Consider the following 12,298-nt stretch of genomic DNA (forward strand, 5'->3'; position numbering starts at 1 on the left):
CACCCTTCCCCGATCTGTCAAAATTTTTTTTAATGAAAATAGGCCTTAGAGAGGTAGTGATTTGCCCAGGAGCATACAGTAAATTGGTAGCAGAGCTAGGCTTTGAGCCCAGGTCTTATACCGGATTGCCTGACTCTTAGCCTCGGGTTGCTTTTACTAAACAACACTGCCAATTCTATACAAATCCATCTAAGAAAATTCTTACCGTATTTCTTCTCACTTCTTATCAGTTTTCTAAGTAGAGACATTAGAAAACAAACAAATGGCATGTAAACGTGAACATTCATACGTGGGTGAGGATCACTTCTTTTTGCTGCTTGCAGGTCACTATGACAAATGCGTGTTCGCCCTTCGGGAGGAGAACAAGAGTGACATGAACACTGTACTGAACTACATCTTCTCTCACGCTCAAGTCACCAAGAAGAATCTTCTGGTCACAATGCTTATTGTGAGTACCATTTTTCAGAACCTGTAAAGATGGTTGATGATATGAAAAAAGCATTTCTCCTTGTGACGGCTGTGGTCAGAGGAGAAGCTCCTGTCTTTTGTGATTGTGGGATGAGTGGGGCTTGGGTTGTAGATTAACAATTTCTCCTATCTGTCTTTGTCCTTGACCTGAAGGAACCTGCTCCAGTCAGAAAAGGACTGTTCTGCCAATTGTGCATATAATCTTACATGGGAACGCAGATCTCTTCGCTCTACTTAGAGATGCCCCATGCTTCCTTATTCCTCTTGTCACTAGTGACAGTAGCTTTAAAATTTAGTCTTGTCTAGCGAGTGTTCTTTTCTGTTACAACGCTTGTTTGTTCCATGAATGCTCTCACATCCAAAACTGAATAACAAAAAACAACTGTTAGCAATGCAGTACTGTTCCTCCCCCACCAAAGAAATTTAAATGTATTCCTCATTTTCTGTGGTCCCTTTCTGTTTTATTTACATGGACATCTACGCTGGGATTATCGTGTTGGTAGTAGATACATGCTTTTGTCCCTATAACCTAGTAATATGAGAATTAGTAGAAAGAGGGAAGGAGAGGTGAGACTAGTGAACGTGAATAGGACTGACGTACATGTGACCAGTGGGTAGAATTTTTGCGGACTTAAGGATTTTTGAAGATGATTCGTAAGTTCTCTACTCCTTGGTTTTTCTGGTTGGGTTAATTCTAGGAATCAGAGAACAATAGGACTATTCTTAGAGCCCCTCTACCCCACGAGCAGTTAATTGCCTTGCTGCTGCATGTTTGTGTTTTTTGGAGACTATAGTACCTTTTTGCTCCTGTGCTTTTCTTCCTTGTCCCTTTGTGGAATTGGCATTCTTGGTACCTTAATTCCCTCATTTCTTCTTGGAGGAGAAAAAAACTCTAAATCTTCACTGCTGTTTTTTATTTCATGGCTCGGAATGAAGGGAAACTATCTACCTCACATCTCTGGTTAACAACAGTGCCACTCACTCAGTTATCTGCCTAGCTGGCTAACTCTCGAGGATGTAACGTTTTTTAGAATAGCCACTTAAAAAAATATGTAATCACAGGGAGAGTTCATTACCTTTGCTACCCTAGAATGGCTAGATGGTGGGGAAACCAGAAAATGCATTCGAAAGGAAAAAACAATAATGGCGCAATGTAATATTTCAACTTCTCCAAGTGATAGGTTTCGGCAAAGAAGTGATATTATCTCTGGCAACCTGCTGATTTTCTTTTTCTCAATCAGAAAAGGGAAGAAATCTGACTAATTAGATTTTTTTCCTTAAATTTTAATAAAAGAATTGCTAATTCTCATTTGGATAAAGCCAAGGATAAAGCCAAGGATAAACCTTTTTCTGGCAGAAAAAGGTAATGATGAGGGTATGGAAGAATCTGTCAGTTTGGACCTAAAATGGAGTAAAATTTGCCTTTTTAGGAAGGTAGTTATGGTGAGTTTTCATTTTATTATGATTACCTTTTTAAGGACTTAACAGTTTTTATGCACTAAAAATAGGCCAAAGTCCAGAATCCTTGGAGCTGCAGAAGAGTAATGATCGTCTAAGACTGTCGCTGGGTTTCTTAAATTCTAATTTGTAAGATATAGGGGCTCGGCTCGCTCCTTTTGCGGAGTGATTGTAAGTAACGCTTGCCTTAAGAATCTCATTATTGGAACACGGAGCCATATTTCCTCTGAGAATTCTGGAGTAGCTTTGAGCTGGGGCTGTTCATTTCTCAAGTAATCACGCTGGTGTGATGGAGAGAGAAAATGGCAGCTGTTCGGAGCTCAGGCCTTCAATTTTCTTCAGAGTCCAGTCACTCAAGTGTGTAATTACACGGGGGTGCTGCAGGGGCGTTGGGCCCTGTCAGAGAACTGGTTTGAGGCTTTGCTTTCTGCTTTTGCCAGTCAGGACAGGCATATGCCAATGGGACTCTGACTTGCTGCTGTTCTTATTTTTCCCCACCTTGTCATCCCGATTACTTCTTACCTGCATGGATAGTACCCAGACTTTCTTTCCAACAGGCTGAGCTCTTTGGAGAAAAGAGCTGTTTGTTAATGTTTGGGTTTAGATGAATAGGACGGGGAGGGGTAGGGAGAGAGGGAAGGAGGGAGGAGGGAGGGGAAGGGGAGGGACGAGGCGGGGTAGAGAGAGGAGGAGGAGGGTTGAAGATGTGAACCAGAAAGATGGATTTGTCCTTTTCTTTATTTTGGCATTTCACATTTATCTTTAAAAAACAAAGGAAAACTTCGTAAACATCTCTAGGCTTTTATGTCATTAAATTGCATTTGAAATATCCGTTATTTTGCCCTCATCTCAGAGATTTGGAAATCAAGAAGTTAACTGCTATGCTTGAGCTGAGGGCCAGCTAGCAGTGACTTCGGGAGCAGGAACGAAGGCTGGAAAAGTGCTCCTTTCTGATCTGCCTTCTTCGGCAATGGTCAGGTCCTCCACCCCACATCTGCATTAATGGTGGTAGCTGGGAAAAGCCATTTTACTTGTTTGGATTTCTCTTTCTGTAGGTCTTACTCTCTTTTATGGATAACAACTGGATATGGTAGCATTCAATTCCCCCAGCTGTGTTCTCTGCTGGTTCCCCTTTCTTTGCTTACCTTGGCTTCCTGATCAATGTTATGCGCCCAGCATTCCAATCTCTGCTTTCTAGAAGTGGGACTGTTGATGGTGTGCTTTGCTGAACTAGATGATGATTTCTGGGGCTTTGGAACCTAGGGGGAGGGAATCAAGAAAATCAGGCTTCTGTGAATCAGTGTTGCAGGATGTGGGCTGCTCCGAGGAAGCCTTCCTCCCCTCTGGGTGTTAGCATAACTTGCCTACTGGTAACTTGCCTCATAGACTCTCTACCAAATTTCTTCTAATCTTTTGCTGTATCTGGAGAGCAAAATATCAAGTAAAATGTTAAAGTCCTGTCAAGTTTTCTCTATTTGGAGGAACATTGTGCCACATTGAAAACAAAGTCAGTAAGTTTATTTTTTGAAAGTTCTTCTTATCTCTTAATTTTATAGAAAAAAGCTTAGAACATTGTTTAAGTTTACTTAAGAGATATTTAAGGGACTCTTTAGCCAAATTGAGCAATTTTGTATCAATAAAAAGTATCAACATCCTCACAGCTGTCTAGATGGCAAAGTATGTATCCTGTAGCCACCTTGATTCTGAGTGGTCTTCCCCTCACTACTTCTATCTTATTTCTGGTGTGGTCCACACGAATGTAGTATAATCCATACTTCCTTAGGAGTAATGCCATGCTTGTGAGCCTCTGATTTGGTTCAGACAGGGAGCATTTAAAATGCCTATCAGGGGCTTCCCTAGTGACGCAGTGGTTAAGAATCCGCCTGCTAGTACAGGGGACATGGGTTCTAGCCCTGGTCCGGGAAGATACTACATGCTGTGGAGCAACTAAGCCCGTGCGCCACAACTACTGAGCTTGCGAGCCACAACTACTGAAGCCTGCGTGCCTAGAGCCCATGCTCCGCAACAAAAGAGGCCACCGCAATGAGAAGCTGGCCTACCGCAACAAAGAGTAGCCCTGCTTGCCACAACTAGAGCGCACAGCAGCGAAGACCTAGCACAGCCAAAAATAAATAAATAAATAAAGTAAATAAAATGCCTATCAGCCTCCTTCCTTTTTCCTCCCAACATAACTGCAAATAATTTCGTTCAACGTGTAAATAATGGAGAAAAGTCCCAGTAAACCCAGGTTTACTGAATAAGGGTTATATTAATATTTCTTGTTTAATCTGTCCCACAACATCCTTGGAAGGTCAGAAATTCTAGCTGTGACTGGAAGAAGCTTCCAGTCCATTTTTGATATTGGCATTGGTGCCTCGTCCAGCTGAACAGTAGTTAATGTCTTGAGAATATTACCCATTACGTCACATCTTTTCATTTTGAATTGCCTTCAAATCTTAGAATGCTAATATCAAGTTGGCTATATTGGTCTCTCCTGGCAGTCAGCTACATAACTTTGGCTACGGTTTTGACTCTGAAGCCTGCTTGTTATATTTCTGCAAATCTGAACTATTCCTTGTGGTTAGCCACCATCTAGGTTAAGAATGAAAACAAGAAATAACTGTGTGGTACCAATCTTAACCATTATTGAATAATTTCACTTTGGCTTGCAGATTTATGCAGGTAATCCCCTAATCAGGAGGTAGGCTCATTAAATGAACCTGCCTCTATACACTGAGGAAACATAGGCTGACACCATCACCATTTAATGTTACTGTTACAAAATGTTCACCAGAGTTAGATGGTGATGTTGGGCTGTCCAGTTGCCCAAAGGACATCTGTCTCTAGGCCAGAGGGCTGTAAACTTCCTCTTGGATGCTTGTATCTTAGGGTGGGTGGTTCTGATGAATGGAATCGTCTTCCATCCCTGGTGGTTTCTTTCACAACTTGAACACTGTGTTCAGGTCAAGGACAGGAGAGGGTTGAGAAGGTTACACTACACACAGTTTTCTGTTGCACATCTTTTTCCTAAGTACTAATGATGACAATAGAGAAAATAATATTTGAATGGGAAATTTCCAAGTCAGGATAATTTAATGGAAGTGGTTTATTCGTACTGTGTTTGATATTTCACATGCCAAAAAGGTCAGGTTTCTGTACTTTATCACAAGGAGTCCAGGAGGATTGTCAGTTGGTGATCGTGAACGAATAATTACTTCCCTATTATTTTTTCTAGTCTCCATAGTTCACTTTTCTTACAGAAAAGAAGCTTCTCTACCCCCTTTCTCACTCCCTCTCTCTCATAATGGAAAGATGAAATGAAAAGGTTTTTTTTTTTAAGTAGTTGTGTGCATGTGTTTTAGTTAGAATGTGATCTGTAGTTAGGCAAGATGGCAACTCCATTTTTTAAAATTTATTTATTTTAATTTAACCTCAAAAGGTAAACCTGGGTTTCCTTTCAAGGGAAACCAGTCCCTATCACATCTGATATAGGTTGGGTAGGTGGCTAGTGTTCTTATTTTGTTGTGTTGGCTTTTGCTGTTAATGTTGAGACTTTAGTCTGACTATTTGCAGAGCAGCTGAGTTCTATTACCCAGGACATCTCTTAGGTTTTTGAACCTCTCAATGGGTCCATTCTGATGACTGAAGTAAGTACCTCAAAAAAGAGTATATTTTCTCTATTAAGGAACATTAGGTAAAGAGGGATTTAGGTAGGAAAAGCTTATGGTTTCCCTACCCACTGTTATCTACCTATTCTTTCCTTCCGTCTTGTTACGGCCTTGTCGCTGGTGATTTGATTTGATTTTTTTTTTAATATATATCATCATCCCATTTCTTTTCTTTTTTTTAAACTATATTTATTTTTGGCTGCATTGGATCTTTGTTGCTGCACGCGGGCTTTTCTCTAGTTGTGGCGAGCAGGGGCTACTCTTTGTTGTGGTGCGCGGCTGGTGACTTTTATTACAATTCTATTTTGCTCATAAGTTATCAATAAAAGGTGAGACTTGGTTGCATTTTCTCCCTCCTCTTTGCTTTTTCCCTGGGCTGGGAGGAATAGGTCCTTCAGTCTGTGACTACGTGCTCAGGCGAGCCCTGGATTTATAATCACTTTCTTCTTCCACTCAGATGAGTGAATCCCCTGCGTTAAACAGGTGAAAACAATACTTGCACTTCGTTAACTATAAATACCATCATGCGGTTTAGGACTCTGGCGCACACCTCTGGTGGTGGATTGGGGAACCAGAAAGTATTTCCTGCTTTAAAATGTTTGAGAAGCCGTCTTTCCAGCATACCAGTGTTGAGTACTCCAAAACTGTTTACCCTGTGATGCGGAAGGTGGTAGGGGGTTGTAGAAAAAGCGTTTGGGGAAATGTATATTTGCCCCCAGAGCCAAAAGCCCCACACTTCTATTTGTGCTGCACTGGTAAAGGACTGTACGGAGTATCCCTGAGATAGGGAGGGTTGAAGATGAAATGGAGATCTTCAAGAAAAAGGCTGATAATCCAGGAAGGAGAAAGATTAAAAGGCAGCAACAGGAAGCATTTTGGGATCTGGTTGTCTTTCATGTCCGATTCAATAGTTGGGTGGGGGAGAATAAAAGTTCACTAAAATATAAAGACAGTTGTTTCAAACTCCAAGTCGAGGGAACTATGTGATGTGATCTTAAGAACTACTATTACAGATAACTCTGTAAATTTCAGAAAGGACATTTATAAAAGTGCATCTGCAGTTTTTTCAGCTTAGATGAGAATTACATGGATAATGGATGAATTTAGGGAATAAACTGATACTGCCCTGGAGAAGAAATATTTTTCCCAAAATACGAGAGTTTTTTTCCTTAAAATTTTTTAATTTTTTGGAGACAAAGGACCCAAGTCTGAATTACACCATGGATTGTATAGTAGGAGCTTGGTTTTTCCCTCTAATCCATCTAAGGAATCTCCATGTTTAGGTATCATGGAATGATTCGTGGTACAGCAAGAGGATAAATGATTTGGGGTATAGAATTGTCAGAATATGAGATGGTGTTTTTATTTAGCATGTATTTATAAATGAATAATTTGGGCTTATGTTTCTGTTTTGCACCCTCCTGGGATGCTGAACATTTGGTTTGTGGAATGAAAACCACCAGGAGTGTTTCCTTTTGCCTTATTCTGCCTTCTTTCCAAAAGTGGAAGAGGGAACAGGAAAGCTTTTAGTCCCTATATTATTTAAAACCTCTTAAAACTTTGAGATATCCTTTGTTATTTCTTAGCTAGAATCCCTTGACCCCTTTTAATGGTCTCTAATGATTTCTATTGTTTAAAGTCTGGTGTTGATTTATAAAGAAATACATTAGGAATTTAGAATCTGAATGGCTGAGGAATTGGGCTTCTCCTTGGCAGCAGCTTCCTCTGGGATCTCTCTCTCTCTCTCTTTTTTTTTTTTTTGGCCATGCGGCATGTGAGATCTTAGTTCCCTGACCAGGGATTGAACCCGCGTCCCCTGTATTGGAAGCGCGGAGTCTTAACCACTAGACCACCAGGGAAGTACCCCTCTGGCATCTCTTTACCACACTGTTTAGGATAAAGGTAACAGGACATTTGTATCTTAGTAATCTAGCTCTGTTTACTTTGTTTTTATTCCCTTTTCCCATTTGAAAGTTCTCTCCACCTCAGTTCTTTTTAACATGGATATGTATGTTCTTTGTCACATTAACAATTAGGATCAGTTGTGTGGCCGGGACCCCACTCTCACTGACGAGCTGCTGAATATCCTCACGGAGCTAACTCAACTCAGTAAGACCACCAATGCTAAGGTGGCGCTCCGAGCACGCCAGGTAAGGACATGTGTTGGCTGTCCGGAGGGAGGAATGGTTTTCATAGACTGGGCAGTCCTAGATGCAATGAGCTCTTCCTCCAGCACCTTCCAAAGGTCATGCAATTTCCCATGTATGTCTCATTGCCCTCAGAACAAACATTCTCACGTGGTATATGTTTTTTAAAGAGAAAGGAAAAGATTAACGTTAAGTTTCTTTAAAACAGGAGCCCTCTAGAAGCTAACACAACATTGTAAAGCAACTATACTGCAATAAAAATTAATTTAAAAAAACAGAAGCCCTCTCCCCATTATAAAATCCTGTTATTATTCCCTACCCTTCCTAGTAAACCAGGATCACGTGGAGGAAAGGAGACTGAGGGAAAGCAATAGGTTTAATATTTCTTACTTTCCAAAGGGAGCTTAGAAGCAGGTGAAAACTTTTAAGTGTATAGGAAAAAGTCAAGTGTGGAAAGCAAGAAGATAATGAAATGAATCTTTGGTGCTAGCAATCAGCACAACCCCAGAGCAGCCCAGTTTCACCCTGTAGTCTTCATTTCCATTCCAAAAGGTTTCAGCAGGGAAGCCAGGAGTTGGCACTCCCTTTGTGTTCCAGCGCATGGGCATCGACAAGGAAGCAGCATTTGAAGCTGTTCAGTGACCTTCTGCTTTCTCTACAATTGTATCCATGTCACTGAATTACTCAAAGTTATTGAACCTCTCAGTGACCTGCTGAGGGTATTCAGGTCCTACCGTGTCCCTGTTTTTGTTTGTGACACTGCTTTCACTCTCTCTGCCTGTCACATGCATTGGTGTTACATCCTGACACCTCCTCTTTGGGACTGAGTACCTGGGGCTGTCGGAGCAGCTTTTCCTAGTCTTTCCCCTTCAGAGTTGCAAAAGGCTAGCTCTGCTGCACCAACCTTCCCCACAGCTGTTCCCTGCCAGACCTGATTCCCCATTAACAGCTAGTCATGCAGTCCCCAGGACTAGCAGCTCTGCAGTGGTAAATCACATGCACTGATGGAACTTGATTGAAGCTGTTTTTTCTCCCTCCCCCTCCCTCTGCCCCCATGGGAAATTGCTCACAAGCAAATCATGGTAAGAGTCAACTGAGATGCAGTATTTGGTGGCCTTGGCTTTATGTTACAGGACCCAGAAGTTGTTTTACTTGGTCTCTGTTTTATCTTTGATGCCTGCACTTACAGATTTATATTTATTGCTTTTGTATCAGAGCTGCCTAATAGGAGCCTAGAATAATCACTCCCTCAGGAACTTACGCCTTTTATTTTGCTCTCACTCTAGGTTCTTATTGCCTCCCATTTGCCATCATATGAGCTTCGCCATAACCAAGTAGAGTCTATCTTCCTATCAGCTATTGACATGTACGGACATCAGTTTTGCATTGAGAACCTGCAGGTATACATTATAGCCCTTTTCTGCCACCCTGCACTCTTCTCCCCTTTATTCCCAAGCATAGTTTAAGTAATCAGTCAGTCAATTTTGATTTTCTGTGTAATGAAGTTTCATACCTTGAATTTCTAAAATGATTTATACTTATGTGTTTTTTCTTCATAAAATGCTGTTAGAATTGTGGCTTAGCTTAAAAATTGAATAGGCCTGCCTTGATAGAAGTGTCCTAATGAAGTCTTCACCTCTTGCGCTTTTATCTAGAAGCTATTCTAGGACAGAATGAAGTGGTAGCACTGGTTGATTTCTGATATTTGAATCAGATGTATAAATAGGTAGTCGTTAGTCTTCTACAGGCAAAGCTACTTAAATAATCATTTAATTTTATTTTAATGCTTACTATTAAGCTTCATACAGAGCCAATTTTATTTATTTATTATTATTTTTTGCGGTACCCAGGCCTCTCACTGTTGTGGCCTCTCCCGCTGCGGAGCACAGGCTCCAGACGGCGCAGGCTCAGCGGCCGTGGCTCACTGGCCCAGCCACTCCGCGGCATGTGGGATCCTCCCGGACCCGGGCACGAACCCGTGTCCCCTGCATCGACAGGCAGACTCCCAGCTACTGCACCACCAGGGAAGCCCCAGAGCCAATTTTATAAAAGAATATTGGCTAATTTTACTGCTAATTCAAAGAACCTTGACTATTATTTTTGAAACAACACCATTTTGTCAGGAATGACTTTCTATTTTTCTACTTGGAAATAATGATAATATTATTATACCTAGCCAAGGGAATCTTCAGGGTTTCTATCAGATTTCGTTCTGGGGAAACTAAAGAGAGGGGAAGGATGTTTTTGCTTATTTGGTTCATAGTTGAAATAGAGGGTTCAAAAATCAAAAATCTATGGCTTACCGTAGTGGAGTAGTGAGACAGTATATTAAAAGTTAAGTATGGATGTATGTCAGAAAGGATAATAATAGCCATAAACACCTATATTAGCATATAATTAATGCACTGTTAATGCATTAGTCTAAGAATTTTATGTATATTAACTCTTCAACAGCCCTGTGAGGATAGGTATTCTTATTTTCCCCATTTTGTAGCTGAGGAAGCTGAGGCAGAGAGAAGGTAAGATCATACATGACCTTCACAGACAAAATTCTTAAGTTTCACTAAATGCTTCAAATGCTAAATATTGTCCATTGGAATTGTTCTCTTATGGATGTAGTGGTTTAAGCTTGTCCTTTACCTTCCAGAAACTCATCTTGTCCGAAACGTCAATTTTCGATGTCCTACCAAACTTCTTCTATCACAGCAACCAGGTCGTGAGGATGGCAGCTCTGGAGGTGGGTTCTCATAGTAACGTGACATGACCTTTTTCTCAGTTTCTGGCTGACTCCTTTTGTCCATTTGGCTATTGTTATCTGTCCTTTTTCTTTGGCCTTAACGTTGGTTCTCAAGAGTAGAGAACCTTCCTCTTTTCCTCTGAAACAAATGGTCTTGCTTTTATTCAAATGTGTTAACTCAACTAATCACCAGTTTCTGGGCTCCAATCACAGGAAAATAGCTGCTAGCATTTTTCAGTTCTACTTACCAGGTATTTGAATTCTTCCATTTCGTAATGATTAGGATTCCCTGTTAACACAATAAGTGAAAAAATATGTGGCTGATCAGAACAGTACCATTTTGTGATTTGGGCCAAATAAAATGGATTTTAGTTATATTCTGAATTGTCAAGCAGTTCTTATGAACTATCTCGGCAGGAGAAGGAAAGTAATAACATTTAATGAACTGAGTTTTAGGTGCTTTATTTTTCTCATTTAATCCTACAATGACTTCATGAAGTAGAAGAAAGTGAGCCTCTGAGAGGTTAAGTGACTTGCCCAAATTCATATGGATAGTAAGTGGAAGAGTTTGCATTTGAACCCAGGTCAGTCTGACTCATGACTTTTCTGTTTCCACTACAGCACCCTGCCTCATTAAGCACAAAAACTGCAGGCCCCAAATACTGCTGTAAAGTTGCCAGGTAGATGTTTTTTTTGAACATGAGGAAAAGGAGTGTCTTCAATGATTTTACGTGATATGATACTACTACAGCCCTTTGCGAGCTCTTTTGGGTTACTTTTTATTTGTATTCTGTGGGGAGACTGTAATGTATGCTACTCAGTAAATATCAAAATTTGAAAATATCTAAGTGTTCTACAGTGTTTTTATGCCATTTAATGCGAAGTCTCCTGACGTACCTCCCATGCTGATGTGTCTCATTTTATGTGCATGGCAAATTAGCTGTGAAGTACATGAGGTTGGACTGACGGGTTTTCCTGAGACGTGTCCTGTTGCTGTTTCTTTGAGTCAAGTTAGTGTATTTGAGAGATTATATGTCAACTTATGCCTTCCTGATTTTGCCTAGGGTTTGGGGGATATAAACACTGTAAAATCGATTTGGGCCGGTGGGAAAACGAAACAAAGATACAAGATAGTGAAAGAGTTAGACTGTACTTCCATTGTTTCTGTCTTCTACCTTCACTCCTCAGGTGGCCCAGAATCAGCACCTCTCATTTTTCTCCCTGTTTGCTTTTATTTTAATTAATTAATTAATTAATTTATGGCTGTGTTGGGTCTTTGTTGCTGTGCGTGGGCGTTGAGTGGGGCTACTCTTCACTGTTGCACGTGGGCTGCTTATTGTGGTGCCTTCTCTTGTTGCAGAGCACGGGCTCAGTAGTTGTGGCTCACGGGCTTAGTTGCTCCGCGGCATGTGGGATCTTTCTGGACCAGGGCTCGAGCCCATGTGTCCTGCATTGGCAGGCAGATTCTTAACCGCTGCGCCACCAGGGAAGTCCCTCTCCCTGTTTGCTTTTATCTTCTGTTGAAATCATCATGTGTAATGAATTAATAGTCATGGTTCTATATACTTTTGTGCTAACTGATGAAACTTTCTCTCGAGTTTAGGTCAGTGTGAAGGGTTTATAGCACACCTAGAGGTGTCCAGCAGAGGAAGGCTAGCTTTGTTTCCATTTATAGTCATGGGTATAGTTTTAAGACTCCAGCTTTATTAATTAAAGCAAGGTATGTATGTACGGGGCTTTGGGACTTGTCACCACAGACCACCTTCTTCTGCATCAGGCACCTCTTTTCAAGACTGTCTTTTTCCTGGGCTAACCATCTC

The 12,298-nt window shown here is 41.0% G+C and overlaps 1 protein-coding gene across 7 annotated transcripts in view; it reads left to right on the forward strand.

The window, feature by feature from the left end:
• Positions 1-12,298, forward strand: part of ACACA (acetyl-CoA carboxylase alpha) — a 208,601-nt gene that overhangs the window by 136,035 nt on the left and 60,268 nt on the right. For all 7 annotated transcript variants that reach the window (XM_082861297.1, XM_082861299.1, XM_082861296.1 and 4 more), the window contains 4 exons: positions 324-448; positions 7,631-7,744; positions 9,028-9,141; positions 10,389-10,478. In XM_082861297.1, the coding sequence (XP_082717423.1) occupies positions 324-448; positions 7,631-7,744; positions 9,028-9,141; positions 10,389-10,478 (443 nt within the window). The remainder of the gene's footprint in view (positions 1-323; positions 449-7,630; positions 7,745-9,027; positions 9,142-10,388; positions 10,479-12,298) is intronic.

The sequence above is a fragment of the Leucopleurus acutus genome (assembly GCF_964270905.1).
Source record: "Leucopleurus acutus genome assembly, chromosome: 19".
In the NCBI taxonomy this organism is placed as follows: domain Eukaryota; kingdom Metazoa; phylum Chordata; class Mammalia; order Artiodactyla; family Delphinidae; genus Leucopleurus; species Leucopleurus acutus.